The sequence below is a fragment of the Hypanus sabinus genome, chromosome 6 (genome assembly GCF_030144855.1).
Source record: "Hypanus sabinus isolate sHypSab1 chromosome 6, sHypSab1.hap1, whole genome shotgun sequence".
Lineage (NCBI taxonomy): Eukaryota > Metazoa > Chordata > Chondrichthyes > Myliobatiformes > Dasyatidae > Hypanus > Hypanus sabinus.
This window is the reverse complement of record NC_082711.1, coordinates 97,480,568-97,497,164: the sequence shown is the minus strand read 5'-3', so window position 1 is coordinate 97,497,164 and position 16,597 is coordinate 97,480,568. Positions and strand designations below refer to the sequence as shown.

General features: G+C 42.1%; 1 protein-coding gene across 10 annotated transcripts in view; it reads right to left on the bottom strand.

Moving 5' to 3' along the window:
• Positions 1-16,597, bottom strand: part of LOC132395711 (leucine-rich repeat-containing protein 72) — a 42,061-nt gene that overhangs the window by 23,653 nt on the left and 1,811 nt on the right. For 8 of the 10 annotated variants that reach the window (XR_009512727.1, XR_009512726.1, XM_059972647.1 and 5 more), the window contains exons 2-3: positions 1,726-1,799; positions 800-869 (exon numbers count right to left, since the gene is read on the bottom strand). Coding sequence is in view for 8 of the 10 variants with exons in the window: in XM_059972647.1 (XP_059828630.1) it covers positions 800-869; positions 1,726-1,799 (144 nt within the window). In the remaining 2 variants the exon portion in view is untranslated. Of the gene's footprint in view, positions 1-799; positions 870-1,725; positions 1,800-11,830; positions 12,004-16,597 lie in introns of all 10 variants that reach the window. The other 2 variants (XM_059972651.1, XM_059972650.1) reach the window with 1 other exon arrangement.

The window sequence follows — 16,597 nt, the reverse complement described above, 5'->3', positions numbered from 1 at the left end:
TTCAAGGACGACATTGCAGAATTCAAGTGAGGACACTAAGTAGACTAAAGAACTTGGTATGAATAAAAACACAAAATGCTGGCAAAACTCGGCAGGCCAGACAGCATCTATGGGAGGAGGTAGTGACAACATTTCGGACCGAAACACTTCATCAGGAGAGAAAATCTGTTACTGAAATTTATATTTTGCTTACCATGGGATTCCTCTATAAATATGAAGTTAAAATAAAAGTAGAAAATAAAATCTTTATTATTTTAAAATCATCTATATTTTTCAGTATGTACATGGTGAATTACAATCCATGTGCAATTATTTTTTTAAAAAGCCAGACTTTGGTATGCATTGATTATAGTCTATAATGCCATTAAAAAACATTACAACTCATATAGCAAGCTCTAACATTTTCAGGGTACTCACTGATGCTCACTGATCTCTGCATATTATGCTCCAGTAGGCTGCAATAACTCACTGAAAGAAACATTCTGCATTTCGAAGATTAGCTATATAATTTAATGCTTCAGAAGGTGTATTCTGTTTTATAGTATTAACAGGGGAAATGGTACTAGCTTTGCCACCCTGAGTAGTATAAAATCTAGCTCAATGCACAAAAAGTACAACAGAAAGAAGCCAAGGAAGAGAGGTTGGCTGTCTGTCTGCGAGTAAACTAAACACATCTCTGATCTAGCCAACAGTCAAAAAAATGATAAAGAAAGCAGTACTTACAAGTGATAACCAGAAGTATGTTTTCAGATTATCACAGACTTTGAACTGAGTCGTGGTTACAAAAATTCTCACTCACCTTGTTGTGATTTAACCACAAGTACTTCAACTGTTTAAATCTTGACAAGTCAGGAACTTCTGTTAGTCTTCTAAAAAATGTAACAGATCTCAGCTTGAATTACTGCATTAAAATATGATATAATATAAACATATAGACACTGCACAATAATATCTGTAGAATTGAAATTCCAGCAAATAACTATAAGAATTTTCTCCTTCCTACTGTTTATTTCTAACTGGCTGGTGGCGTAGTGGCATCAGCGCTGGACTTCAGGGTGAGAGGTCCCGAGTTCAAAACCAGCTGGCTCCCTTGCACGCTCTCCATCCATGCCCGAGTTGACTGTTGAGCTAGCAGTCAACTGGAGATGGATGGGCTCCGCCAGGTTTCAGATGCCCAAGGCATGCCGTATGATGAGCAATCACCAAAAAGATCGGTGCAAAAAGCTTGCATGACAGCGCCCCGACGACTCCACCAGGACGGACGGACGGACACACACACACTTTATTTCTATGCTATTTTTTCTCTAGTTGAACAGTAATGAACATTGCCAATTAATTATATTATTCTATTCTTGGTTGGGTTGATATTCAAGAGTTAGTGGAACTGTTAGCAAATGTTGAATATTCCATTAAATTTCTGACCTTTTTGATGATTGATGTGCTTTGAGGGGCAACAAAGTAAATAAGAAAGTAATTTCTTTCTCTATTAGCATTTCATAAAATTATTATTTCTGTACCAGTTTTCCCAGCTGCTTTTTATTTATAGACTTCTATGCTTTTAAACAAAGTCAGAAACTTATGCTCTTTGATAAAGTAAATAATGTGGAAGTACTGTGCGAAGCAAAATATAGGTTTTAAATGAATAATTAATTAAAAATAACATGAAGTCCTTTTTACATTAGATTAATTACTGACTAAGAACCGATAATATTATATTATACTTACTTTTTGGCCAGATAAAGTTCAATTACATCACTATTTTTTCTGATTTTGTAGAGTTTTAATTGATTTCCCAGAACCTGTTTGCAATTTCAAGAAACATAGAAGTTACATTAAATTTTAAACCAGATATTTCATTGTTAGCACATTTCCTTCAACACTCTCTTCTGTCGATTTACTTTTCAATTTTATTTTTCAGAAGAGTACTTTGCTTCAGTTTTACTTTTCTTTAAATCAAATTGATACAAAAATTAAGGTTAATGTCACTATTTATTTCTGATTCTTCTTTATTATTTAATATATATGGAAAAGTAATACCACAATCTATAATTGTACATCACAATAATAAATACAATTCTTGGATTACAAGCTCATAAAACTTCTATTTACATTTAGTTTGTGGTATTTGTTTCCAATTGAAAACCTATCAAAGGAAAGTAACAACATTTAAATGGTGCCCATTTGTGACATTCTCTTATGAATTTTGTTCAATTAATAATTCATTAAAATGAAATCACAATTACATCTGAATTTCCTACATACCTGATTTATTTAAAGCTTAATAATTCAGATTTGCTTCTCCATGTACAATATCAGGAAGTCATTAGTATTAAACAGCAAAATATGGGAGGAATTCCTTTCAACAAACCTTACTTCCAGTTGTCATATGTTTATCATTGTACGGTCACAATTTTCCAATTATAATGGAGATACAAATGTGAAATTAAGGTATTGCAGCACCAGTACTGATACTGAAGTACTTTAATTGTAACTTGGCCGGTAAGCAAATGAGCCAAAACATTCCACAGTTGAATCTCACTCCAAATGATTGAGCATATAACTTAAGTTGGCATTTCAAAGCAGCATTTCAAGGGACTGTGTTTCAGAAATGTTATTAAACCAAGATCTCACTGGCATCACATATATCAAATGTGCCATTTTATTATTTGAAGAAGAAAATATTGCTGCTCTAACATTACTCTAATACCTAGCTCATAACCAAGTCACTGCAAACAATGGTCCTGATGAAGGGTCTCGGCCCAAAACATCAACTGTTTATTCCCATCTACATTGTGGGTATTGCTCTAGATTTCCAGCATCTGTAATATCTCTTGAACTAAGATGTCCCTGATGATCCAGATAGTGGAAGCAAACAAAGACAATAATCAAGATCTCGAGCCATGGGAAACCTCATCTAAAGCTCATCTTGACTACCTTGAACCTCACCAAAAGCCAGCCCTAAAAGTTTTCTCCTTTCAGCATCCCACCTTTTTTAAACTACAACTTGGGTGTACCAACTTGTGCAAGCACACTATCCACGTAAAAGATGATCAACCCATTCATCAGAGACCACACTGAGTGCCTGAGCATCCTGTCAGTGCCTTGAAGGCAGAGATAAGGACAAGTTGGAATTGGGCGTCATTGAGCCATCAAACAGTGAACAGTACAGTCTAGTAGTTAATGTACCTAAACCTGATGGTTCCCTGAGGGTCTGTATTGACTTTAGAGAAATCAATGCAATCTCCAAGTTTGATGCTTATCCTATGCCATGGATAGATGAGCTACTGGACAGGTCAGCATATCACTACACCGGATTTATGTAAAGATTACTGGCAAGATGGGCTTGCATGGAATGGGCTGCCAGCGACAGTTGTGGAGGTGGATACGATAGAGTCTTTTAAGAGACTCCTGGATAGGTACATGGAGCTTAGAAAAATAGAGGGCTTTGGGTAACCCAAGGTAATTTCTAAGGTAAGGATGTATTTGGCACAGCTTTGTGGGCCTAAGGGCCCATATTATCCTGTGTAGGTTTTCTATGTTTCTCAGATCCACTGGAGGAAAAGTCTAAAGAACACACTGCTTTCCAGACCCAACTTGGCCTTTTCCATTTCACGGTCACGTCATTTAGCCTGAATGGAGCTCTAGGGATATTTCCACGATTCATGGACTGTGTCTTCAGGGGATGTGAAGAACTCAGCATAACATACCTCAATCATGTGGTGATTTTCAGCACAAGTTGAGAAGACCATCTCCAGGATATCAACCAGCTCCTGGGTCAGCTAGCCTCAGCAAGTCATACTGTCAACCTACACAAATGTGAGTGGGTGAAGATAGAGACCTGGTTCTTGAGATACCAACTTGGGAATGGGCTGATACGCCCTCAAGAGAACAAGGTACAAGCAATTTGGAACAGCCTCTGCCCTCAAACGAAGAAACAAGTCAGGTCTTTTTTTGGACTGGGTTCATACCACTGTTTGCTGAAGTGACAACTTCTCTGACCAGTTTGAGCTTAAAGTCTGCAGAGGAGTGTGCACTGGCTTTTGTAAATTTAAAAGGGCAACTCTGTGAAGAACTGGTACTCATTAGTCCCCATTTCAACAAGCCCTTTCTGGTGCAAATGGACGTTTATGGATTAGGGATAGGTGCTGCCTTGTCCCAAGGAGAAGAGGGCAAAGAGAGGCCTGTCTTATACCCCAGTAGGAAGCTGCTACCCAGGAAATCTCAGTATTTGACTGTTGAGAAAGAGGCTCTGGCTCTTACGTGGGATCGAGACAGTCTATGCTATTACCTCCTTGTCTGGGAGTTTGTTTTGGACTCAGACCACTGTGCCTTGACCTGGATCCATACCAGGAAAGATCAAAATGCTCACATTACCAGATACTATCTAGTTCTGCAACCCTTCCACTTCACAATCCGTCACACAGGAGCAGCCAGAATGTCACTGCGGAAGTTTACCACAACATGGGTAAACAAGAAGAAAGAGGTAGGTAATGTAATAGAGCAGGTCTGCCACAAGTAATTTCTTTCTCCCCCTCCCCCCAGTAGTCCTGCAATTCTCATTATTCCTGGCTGGCAGCACTGATATTATGCTTATTGGGTGCACACACTAGGCAAACGCACAGCAGGGACACTTCTGTATGTACTTGTACACTCCAGGACAGTGGCACTCTTTGATGCATCCTGGTTGTTTTTGCTTCCATTTTTAGGGAGGGGACACTAATGAAGGGTGGGGTGTCTTTAAAAAGGTGCCTGTTTGTCATGGCACATGCTCTATGCTGGCTCAGTGGAAAAGTTCATCTTGGGGGAAAGGGGAAAGAGTGCTGGCTCCTGAAAAATGCTTAGTTATTGATTGACATTGCACAATGCCATTGTGGTCTTATTGTGATGAATGTATTTGTGGACATTTGTGATTGTGAAGAAGGATGTAAATTCTTGTATTTTGTTTTTTCGTGTAATTATTCAGGCTCATAGTAACAACTCCCCCCCCCCCCCGTGCATTCCAAAGAATGAACTTAAAAGTAAGGTAAGGATCCAATCTTGCATGGGTAGAGGAACAGCAGGTGCTACTGGCTCATCCAGAGGTGTGTCGATATGCTCATTGTCATGTTGTGACTCCAGAGATGCTAGCAGAATCCTCCAAATCTTGTTGGGTTGTTTTAAGATAATCTACCTAAATACATTAAGGTTTAATCCTCTTAACTGTGATAAAAATCTTTTCTCCCCATTCCAAAACACAGAATGGGCCATAATAAAGGAGCCTTGATGCTGATGAAAAAAAAACGAGTCAGAATGTAGGTCAACAGGAACCCGAGAGTGAGGTATGCCATCAAGAGAGGTAGGAATAGGTGAAGAGGAATTGAATTTCCTGAGGAAGGTGGAGCATTGTTGAAAAGCCGACCAGGCGATCATGGCATCCGGAATAAAATCACTGAGCACTAGTATACCAACTCAGCAATGGACAACCCATAAGAGACAATCACGCCAACCCTCATCAGTTGGGGAAGACTTCAGAGCAGCCTTTAAGGTGTGGTGAAACCGCACACATAAGCCATTGGATAGCGGGTGATACGCTGGGGTATGATGTAGCCTAATGCCAAGGTTCTGGGCTATCGCTGCCCGGACATATGAAATGAATTGAGGACCGCATTCAGAGGAAATATCAGATGGAGTGATAAACCAAGCAGCCCAGGTGCTGATAAACACCTGAGCCATACCTGCGGCCATTGTCAATGCTTGGGGACAACCTCTGGTCACCAGACGGTACAGTACGGTACATGGTAAGGAGTTGCGTGAAACCACAGGAGGGGGAAAAGAGGACCAACAAGGTCCTCATTAATGTGGACAGGCCATTGCTCAGGGACTTCAAATGACATCTGGGCATGACAGTTAATTTTTGCCCACTGACATTCTACACAGGCTGCACTCTAATCACGTCCGTCCTTTCAAGGGCCATGCCACACAAACTTTAGTGCCAACAGTTTCTGTGAGGCCTTCAGGCCCAGATAGCAGAGGCCATATATGGTGTTAAAAACAGTCTGTCTCCAGTTTTCAGGCATTATGGGGCATCTGAGACATCGCACAGGGGAGAAACCTGAGCTTTTTTGAACTTAATGTCAGCCAAGTGCAGGCCCGTGACTTTTGTTCAATAAGCCTGGACCTTTGGGTCAGTAGCTTGGTTGAATGCCATGCCGGCATAGTCAACCCTTGTATGTGTGGCCTCAGCAGCTGGCCATGGGAGGCAATCAGCCATGGGAGGCAATCAGCCATGGGATTATTTTTCCCCTTGATATGTTGTATATCAGCTATGCACTCTGATATGTAGGCCAGGTGGCGTTGCTGCCATGCAGACCACGGGTCTGACATTTAGGCCATCACATGCACAAGGGGGTTGTGGTCAATGAACACTGTGAAATGGCGACCCTCTAGAAGAAACTGGAAATGGCAGACAGCAAGATGGAGACCAAGAAGCTCAGGATCAAATGTACTGTACTTCCTTTCGAGGGACGGAGCTGCCAGCTGAAGAAGGTGAGCAACTACTAAACACCTCCGACCCACCAACTGGTTATGCACAGCACCCACAGCATAGTCTAAAGCATCAGTAGTAACGGCTATGGGTGCATTGGGCAGGTGTGTCAGTAGGGTCGTGTTTGAAAGCTCATTTAGTATCATCAAATACCCTGGTCATGTCCACCGACCAGCCCAGCAGATGATTAGGGATATTGCCTTTAAGTCCACCATACTGAGACACATAAGTACAGCAGCTCGCAGAATGAAGTGGTGGTAGAAATTCACCAGCCTAAAAACTCGTATAGTTTTTTTTTAGTAGTGTGGGGTGGTGGAAATCAATAATAGTGGTTAGTTTTTAATAGGAGGGTTTTTGAACCTTCTTTGTATGCATTGGTGGTATGTCATCCAGGTAAACAAAAAAAATCTAAATCTTTTAATACAGAGTCCATCAGCCGTTGAAAAATCTGTGCTGCATTTTTCAGCTTAAATGGCATGCACAGAAACCCAAAGCGGCTAAACAGGGTTGTCACAGCCATTTTGGGAACATCCTCTGAGCAACAGGTACCTGATGGCAACCCCTAACTTGATTGAATTTGGGAAAAATTAATTTTCTGGAAAAACGTGCAGTAAAGTTCTGGATGTGTGGAATCAGGTAATGATCAGGGATTGCGGCTTCATTAAGTTGTTGGTAATCGCCACATGGGTTCATATGGAGGGGCAAAGTCCAGGTGCTATTCAACCAGGATACAGTGCCAAGTCTTTCCATGTTGGCAAACTCAGTTTTCATGTTTGCCAGCTTTTCTGGGTCTAGTCAATGCACATGGGCATGGAATGGTGGTCCAGTTAAAGAAATGTGGTGGTCCATCCCCATGTTTTGTGACTGCAATAGTGAAAGTGGGCTTGGTGAGGTTTGGGAATTCATACAGCAGTCGAGCAAACTCACACGTGTCAGTGCTTGTGCTTCACAGAGTCATTATGGAGAACTTGCTAGGGGAGCAGGGTAACAACCCAAAGTCCTTGATATCCACAAGCTAACAGTTCTTAAGATAAACTAATAGTCCTTGGGCACACAGGAAATCTGCACCAAGCAGAGGTCTAGCCACTTTAGCCAGGACAATGTAATGTTGACCACTGAAGCAGAGCGTCACATGCCACATCCCGTATGTCTGGACTATACTGCCATTGGTGGCCTCCAGCAGTTTTGTCACTCTTTGCCTTCTCATAATAGCTGATGCTTGAGAACACGTGTCACACAAGAAGCTTCACCTGAAAGAGTGTTCATAATGAACAATAAGCATCCCAGGCAGTTGGTGTTCACAAACCTCCGTTGTTCCGATGTGCTGGCACTGTTGAAGCTGCAAGGCGGTTGGCACTTTCTAGTATTCATGCAAAAGCGAGCATGATAAAAACATAGGCCTGGCATCATCTGTTTCTCAGCTACGGGTCCCCTTATGTTGGAGGCTCTGCTGACTGGGCTTATCGAGGTAGAGAAAGGAGGAAGAATGATGCACCGCTGCCTGGCTGAGGTTAGACTACCCTCCATTTTCTTAAGCTCCCTATAGTACTTCATGGGTGCATTGGCGAGGGGTATGTGAATTTGATCAGGCGTTTGCTGCTTGAAGAGTTCTTTAAAAATAAAACAAGGATGGTGATTTCCCAAGAGGGACAACATGTGGTCCATTAGCTCTGACAGCTTAGCATCAGAGAGGCTGAGCTTGGAAAGCAACTGTTTGGCGCACTCAGGCTCCAGTAATCCAAAAGTCTGTTAAAGGTGAGTTTTCAGCGATCGGTATTTATCATGTTCAGGTGGGTGTTCCAGTAGATTCACCACTCTTTCAGCCGTGGATTCACTAAGCAACACTATCACATAGAAATATTTCATGTTGTCTGTGAAGATTTCTCGCTACACGAATTGGGCCTCAGCTTGTGCAAACCAAACAATGGCATTTTGCTCATAAAACTCCAGCAGTTTCAAAGTGACAGCATTGGCCAGTATGTTCAATAACCCTGGAATCATCCTAGAGCATCGGGGTCACGAATGTACATTTTCACAAATAAAACGACGAGGTGTTTTTTGTTTTAAAAAAGCTGCAGTATCTCATTTACTGAACACCAAAAACTGAACATAAAGCAAGGTAACAGTCCTTTATGTAAATATGTCATCATGTTAAACCAGCCTCTCAAAGTGAAACTCCAACTCAATGTTAGTGTTTGAAATTTATGTACAGTTCCACCAATTACATTATTCGACATTACCCCGAGATGAGGGGAGGTACTATATGGTACTGAAAGTGCTGCTGTGGTCTACCATCTATTTTTTCAAAGTCCATACCTTCATAAGGGCATGCAGCACTCACTAAAACCTACAACTTTCCAACTTTGATCACTTTTTTACACTAAAATGGACTTTGCATACATATAATTTTTGTTCTAATTATGTTCTTTCTTGTCAACATTGGCTAGAATTTGTTTTTCTTGTGAATGCTGCTAAAATTAATGCTATGTATCTGTGATGCTGATGGAGGGTTTCATTGCACCTGTACACCTGTAAGAAAGTAAGGAGGCATGGGATCCAAGGGGACATTGCTTTGTGGATCCAGAACTGGCTTACCAACAGAAGGCAAAGAGTGGTTGTAGACGGGTCATATTTTGCATGGAGGTTGGTGACCAGTGGTGTGCCTCAGGGATCTGTTTTGGGACCCTTACTCTTCATGATTTTTATAAATGACCTGGATGAGGAAGTGGAGGGTTGGGTTAATAAGTTTACTGATGGCACAAAGGTCGGAGGTGTGGATAGTGTGGAGGGCTGTCAGAAGTTACGGCGGGACATTGATAGGATGCAAAACTGGGCTGAGAAGTGGCAGATGGCGTTCAACCTAGATAAGTGTGCGTTGGTTCATTTTGGTAGGTCAAATATGATGGCAGAATATAGTATTAATGGTAAGACTCTTGGCAGTGTAGAGGATCAGGGGGATCTTGGGGTCTGAGTCCATAGGACACTCAAAGCTGTTACGCAGGTTGACTCTTTGGTTAAGATGGCATACGGTGTATTGGCCTTCATTAATTATGGAATTGAATTTAGGAGCCAAGAGGTAATGTTGCAGCTATATAGGACTCTGGTCATACCTCAGTTGGAGTACTGTACTTAGTTCTGGTCGCCTCACTACTGCAAGGATGTGGAAACCATAGAAAGGGTGCAGAGGAGATTTACAAGGATGTTGCCTGGATTGGGGAGCATGCCTTAAGGAAACAGGTTGAGTGAACTCGGCCTTTTCTCCTTGGAGCTCCGGATGATAAGAGGTAACCTGATAGAGGTGTATAAGATGATGAGAGGCATTGATCGTGTGGATAGTCAGAGGCTTTTTCCCAGGGCTGAGATTGTTGCCACAAGAGGACACAGGTTTAAGGTGTTAGAGAGTAGGTACAAAGGAGATGTCAGGGGTAAGTTTTTTACTCAGAGCGTGGTGAGTCCGTGGAATGGGCTGCCGGCAACAGTGGTGGAAATGAATACGATAGGGCCTTTTAAGAGACTTTTGGATAGGTACATGGAGCTTAGAAAAATAGAGGGCTATAGGTAAGCCTAGTAATTTGTAAGGCAGGGACATGTTTGGCACAACCTTGTGAGCCAAAGGACCTGTGTTGTGCTTTAGGTTTTCTATGTTTCTATGTTTTCTATGTACTTATGCATATGACTATAAGATATAGGAGCAGAATTAGGCCATTGGCCCATTGAGTCTGCTGCACCATTTGATCATAGCTAATTCATTTTCCCTCTCAACCCTATTCTCCTACACAAAGGCTCAACTATAGACTACCTGGAACACAGTGTGAAATTTTGACTGTCACAGTATAGAAAGGACAAGATTGCTTCCAAAATAATACAGAAGAGATTCACTACAAGTGTCTCAGTTATGAGGAAAAACAGAACACATTTGGATTATTTTCCTTGGAAGGCCTGATAATGGTGTACAAAATTATGAGGTGCTTAGATAAGGGGACACAGTAGTAAACTTCAGCCAGAAGATGGCAAACATTTGTAATCCCCTGTCCATGGTGGTGGTGGATGCAAAGATTCTCACAACCTTTAAGACGTATCTGGACAAGCACTTGAATTGCCAAAGCACAAAAGGATATGGATCAGGTGGTAATAAATGGGATTAGTATAAATGGCTACTTCATGGGTTGGTATGGATGAGTGCTCTATCACTCATACTTCCTTTGTTGCAATATGTCAATTCATGTTTCTGGCTGTGAAGGGCTTTGTACACCCTAATATGTTAAAGGTATATATGCAAAAACAGCGTCTATCCCATGTTTATGCTTTGCTCACTGTCTGTTGAATTATTAATGACAATTACAAAACAAAAGGACCGCAAGATAAATATAATTTGCAGGAGATTAAGATAATAACAGTGACCTCTTACCATCTTCCACCTGTTTGGTTTCATCTCTTTTTATGCAATGGTACTGGGATACAACTTGAAAAGCAGTCTCCAGTTTTAAATAACATATTGTTAAATTACAATTGTTGGCATAATCTCATATGGTAATGAGAGGGCATACAGGAGTGAGATATACCAGCTAGCTGAGTGGTACAAAGACAAAAGAAAATCTGCAGATGCTGGAAATCCAAACAACACACACAAAATGCTGAAAGAACTCAGCAGGCCAGGCAGCATCTATGGAAAAGAGTAAACAGTCGATGTTTCGGGCCGAGACACTTCATCAGGACTGGTAAAAAGATCAGAAGTTAGAGCAAGAGAGTGGGGGGAGGGGAGAAAGAAACACAATGTGGTAGGGGATGCATGAAACCAGGAGAAAAGGAGGGGTGAAATAAAGAGCTGGGAAGTTGATTGGTGAAAGAGATAAAGGACTGGAGAAGTGGGAATCTGATAGGAGGGGACAGAAGACCATGGAAGAAAGGGAAGGGGGAGGAGCACCAGAGGGAGATGCTGGGCAGATAAGGAGATAGGATAAAAGAGGGAAATGGGAATTGGAATGGTGAAGGTGGGGGCCAAATACCATAAGTTCAAGAAATTGATGTTCATGCCATCAGATTGGAGGCTACCCAGATGGAATATAAGGTATTGCTCCTCCAGCCTGAGCATGGCCTCATCACAGCAGTAGAAGAGGCCATGGACTGACATGCTGGAATGAGTGGTGCTGTGATAGCACTAGTTGAGTGGTATCGCAGCCACAACCTGCACTCAGTGTCAGTAAAACCAAAGAACCGATTGTAGACTACAAAAATGAGAAGGTAAGTGAACACACACCAGGCCTCAAAGCGAGATCAGAAGTGGAGAGAGTGCGTAATTTCAAGTACCTGGGTGTTAATATCTCCAAGGATATGGTCCTGACATACCGGTGCATCTATAAAGAAGGCAAGATAGTGGCTATATTTCATTAGCAGTTTGCGGAGAGTTGGTATGTCACGTAAACATGAGCAATTTTCTACAGATGCACGCTGGAGAACATTCTGATTGGCTGCATCACCGTCTAGTATGGGGGAGGGGGGCACAGGATCGAAGTAAGTTGCAGAGAGTTATAAAATTAGTCAGCTCCATCATGAGTACTAGCCTCCGTAGTATCCAGGACATCTTCAAGAAGCAGTGCCTCAAAAAGGCAGCATCTTTCATTGAGGACCCTCATCACCCAGGACATGCCCTCTTCTCATTGTTACCATTAGGAAGGAGGTACAGAAACCTGAAAGCACATACTCAGTTGTTCAGGAACAGCTTATGCCCCTCTGCCATGCAATTTCTAAATTGATATTGAATCCATGAACAATACATCAGTACTTTTTTAAAATTTCTGTCTGTGAACTACTTATTTTATTTTAACTACTATATATATTTGTATCTACTGTAATTAGTTTTTTCTATATTATCATGTATTGCATTACACTGCTGCTGCAAAATTATCAAATTTCACAAAATATGCCAGTGATATTAAACTTGATTCTGATTGTTTTACATTTATGATGACTTGCTTTTGTATTAGTAATTGAATAGCAAACGTTCACAAGTTTGAGAAATGGAAACTGGGATGGACCAGTAGTCAGACAAATGTGTGAAACACAGCCAAGGCACACCAATATAAATAATGTCCCCTATAAATTGTGCAACACACACAAAGTGCTGGAGGAACTCAACAAGTCAGGCAGCATCTATTATTAATTTCCAGTAATTTTTCTCCCTCTTGTCTCTTTCTCCATTACCATTCCGATTCCCCTCTCACCCCTTCTCCTCACTTGTCCATCATCTTCCTCATGTGCCTGTCTTCCTTCCCTTTCTTCCATGGTCAACTGTCCTCTCCTATAAGATTCCTGCTTCTCCACCAATCACCTCGCAGCTTCTTACCTTATCCCCTCTCGCCCATCCAGCAATGTTACCTCTCAACTGGTTTCACTTATCACCTAGCAGCTTTTCCTCATTCCCCTCCCCCCCCCCACCTTCCTATTCTGGCTTTTTACCCCTTCCTTTCCAGTCCTGATGAAACTCAACCCAAAACATTGATTGTCTATTTTCCTCCATAGATGCTGCCTGACTTGCTGAGTTTATCCACCACTTTGTATGTGTTGCTCAAGATTTTCAGCAACTGAAAAATCACTTGTTTAGGGTCCATTACAATATTTTCTGTGGTGCAGACAAATAATTTCAGATACATAGCTGAGGCACTAACATAATGTATGTCCATTATAAATACAGACTCAATAGGTAATTGGTTTATAGTTATCACATGTACCAAGAAGTGGTAAAAGCTTTGTTTTTCACGCCATCCATTCAGATCATCCTAAAACACACTGCAAGTACATCACGGTCATGGCAAGTGGAGACACGGTTGAGTCATGGTCGTGCCAAGCGGAGGTGGACTTGGGGTTGAAGCAGAGTCAAGGCTTCCTCAAGAGCAAGGCAAGTCCCGATGTGTGATTGATTTAAGCACAGAGCTGTGAGGTCCAAGACCCAGAGTAGTCTGAGAGCAAGGAACAACCCAATGTTTGGACAATTTAAGCACTGGGCCAGATTTAAAAGGTCAGGGTGTTAGGACCAGAGGGTTGCCTCGTTCAGTTTGCTGCTCCATTACATTTACTCAGCTCCGCACTGAACTACAGTGCTGGCTGCAGTGATTCTATTACAAATGAAAATGGATTTTTAAAATACCTAAGTCACTGTGAATCGGCCAAGTTTGGTGTATGGTGTCAGGATAACCAAATAGCAAGTGGGGGGAGGGGGGGGGCAATGCTTTAGAGTCACGGAATCAAAGAAAACTGCAGCACAGAAACAGGACACCCAGCCCATCTCGTCTTTACCAAATCATTTAAACTGCCCACTCCCATTGAGCTGCATCAGGCCCATAGCCCTCCAAACCCCTACCATCCACGTACCTATCCAAACTTCTCTTAAACATTGAAATCGAGCTCACATGCATCACTTGTGCTGGCAGCTCGTTCCACACTCTCATGACCCTCTGAGTGAAGAAGTTTCCCCCATGTTCCTCTTAAACATTCCACCTTTCTCCCTTAACCCATGAGCTCTGGTTGATCACAGTGGGAAAAGCCTGTTTGCATTTACCCTACTTACACCCCTCATAATTTTGTATACCTCTATCAAATCTCCTCTCAATCTCTACACTCCAAGGAATAAAGTCCTAACCTATTCATTCTTTCCTTATATCTCAGGTCCTCCATTCCCAGCGAAATCCTTGTTAATTTTCTCTGTACTCTTTCAACCCTATTTACTTCTTTCCTGTAGACAGATGACCAAAACTGCACGGCATACTCCAAATTACACCAATACCTGACACTACTTCAACATAACATTCCATCTCCTGTACTCAGTACTTGGATTTATGATGGCCAAAGACCAAAAGCTTCCTTTACAACTCTATCCACCGGTGATGCCACTTTCAATAAATTATGGAACTGTATTCCCAGATCCCTTTGTTCAGTGCCCAATCGTTCACTGTGCAAGACCGACCATGGTTGGTGCTACCTTTGTCTTGTCACACAGCCTTCCTTTGGAACTGCATATGAGTAATTTTGAATTCCAAGCTGCATGCACAGATAAATGCAGCGTACTCCAAGGCCGTGTGCTGAGCCCTCTTCTGTACTCCCTTTTCACCTATGACTGCGTTTCTGTACTCCATAATCAAGTTCGCAGACGACACCACAGTGGTTGGCCTGATCAGGGGATGATAAGACAGCCTACAGGGATGAGGTCCAGCACCCGGCCACATGGTGTGCCGACAATAACCTGGCCCTTAACACTTAGAAGACCGAGGAGATCATTGCAGACTTCAGGCATGCTAGGAGCCACACTCACATCCCCATCTACATCAATGGAGCTGTAGTGGAGTGTGTATCAAGCTTCAAATTCCTTGATGTCCATATTTCTGAGCATCTTACCTTGTCCCTGAACTCCCCTATCCTGATCAAAAAGGTGCAACAGCGCCTTTATTTCCTGCGGAGCATCAAGAAAGCTCACCTCTGTCCCAGGATACTGATGGACTTTTACTGCTCTACCATTGAGAGCATACTCACCAACTGCATCTCACTGTGGTATGGCAATCGTCCCGTATCGGACCGCAAAGCACTCCAGCGTGTGGTGAAAACTGCCCAGCGGATTATCGGCACCCAATTGCCCACCATTGAGAACATCTATCAAAAACGCTGCCTGGGCAGGTGTAAATCATTATCAAGGATGCATCTCACCCTAACCATGGTCTTTTTACTCTCCTCCCTCCCATCCAGTAGGTGCTACAGAAGCCTCCGCTCCTGCACCAGCAGGCACAGGAAGAGCTTCTTCCCTGAGGCTGTGACCCTGCTGAACCTCTCATCACAGCGCTAAGCTGTATTGCACCCATATTGTACTGTCTCAGTACTATTGTGTGCTGTAGCACTTGCTTTTTATTCGCAGTTATTTTGTAATTATTCTTTGCATTTCTGGTTAGATGCTAACTGCATTTCATTTGACTCTGTATCTATACTCGGCACAGTAACAATATAGTTGAATCTAATCTAATCTAGTTGGGATTCCATGTCCATGCAGTACATTCTCTCCAAGTGCATATGTAGACTGACATTGATATGAAAGACAGAGATTTAATTTGTGGATGTGGCAAGTGCAGCAAGTGAGATGCTTGATAAGCAGTTCCTTTGTTGCATCTGGGCCATAGTCTCTTTCTTAAAGGACAAACCAATAGTTTCAACATTGGAAACACATCAGACACAGCAAGTGCTAGAAATCTGAAGTAAGAATGTGTTAGCATTACCAGCAGTTCTAACAGCATCTGTGGAGGGGTCAGCAGTGTTAAGGTTCCAATCAATGACCTACATTGGATAGCTTTGTTAATTCATTAATATGATACATTAGCTGCTGTGTAGCATCTTTCAGGAAGCCAGAGAAACATGGGAGCAGAAACAGTCTTTTAACTCTTCAAATTGGCTTTGCCATTCAACACAATCATAGATTCAGTCCCCGATTCCTGCTTCCTTCCCATATCCCTTAATCCCTTCATCCCTAATAATTATAGCACATCCTTGAAAAATTAGTTTGAATTGCCTTTTGAAGTAGGGAATTCTCTGTCAATGCCCTGGAAGAAGTAATTTTACCTCATCTCAATCCTACTTACCTATCCTTGTGACCTCTGGTCCTGAACATTGATAACATTTTTCCTGTATCTCATCTGACCAGTCTTTTTAGAATTTTGTAAGTTTCAGTGAGACCCCCTTCCATGCTTCTGAAGTCCAATAAACATAAACCTAATTAACTCATTCATTTTTTGCATCTCAGTCCTACCACTGCAGGTATAGTATGGTGAAACATGTTTTGCACTCCCTTCACAGCAGGAACATCACTTTCAGATAAGACCAAAACTACATCAAGGTATAATCTCACCAAGGTCCCACATAACTTCAGCAAAATATCTTTGTGCTTGTACTCAGATCACCCAAAAGGCTAAAGGGTCTCGGCCCGAAACGCCGACAGCGCTTCACCCTATAGATGCTGCCTGGCCTGCTGTGTTCTACCAGCATTTTGTGTGTGTTGTTGTTAGGCTAAAGTGTGGTTTGCTTTCTTAACCACCTGCATGT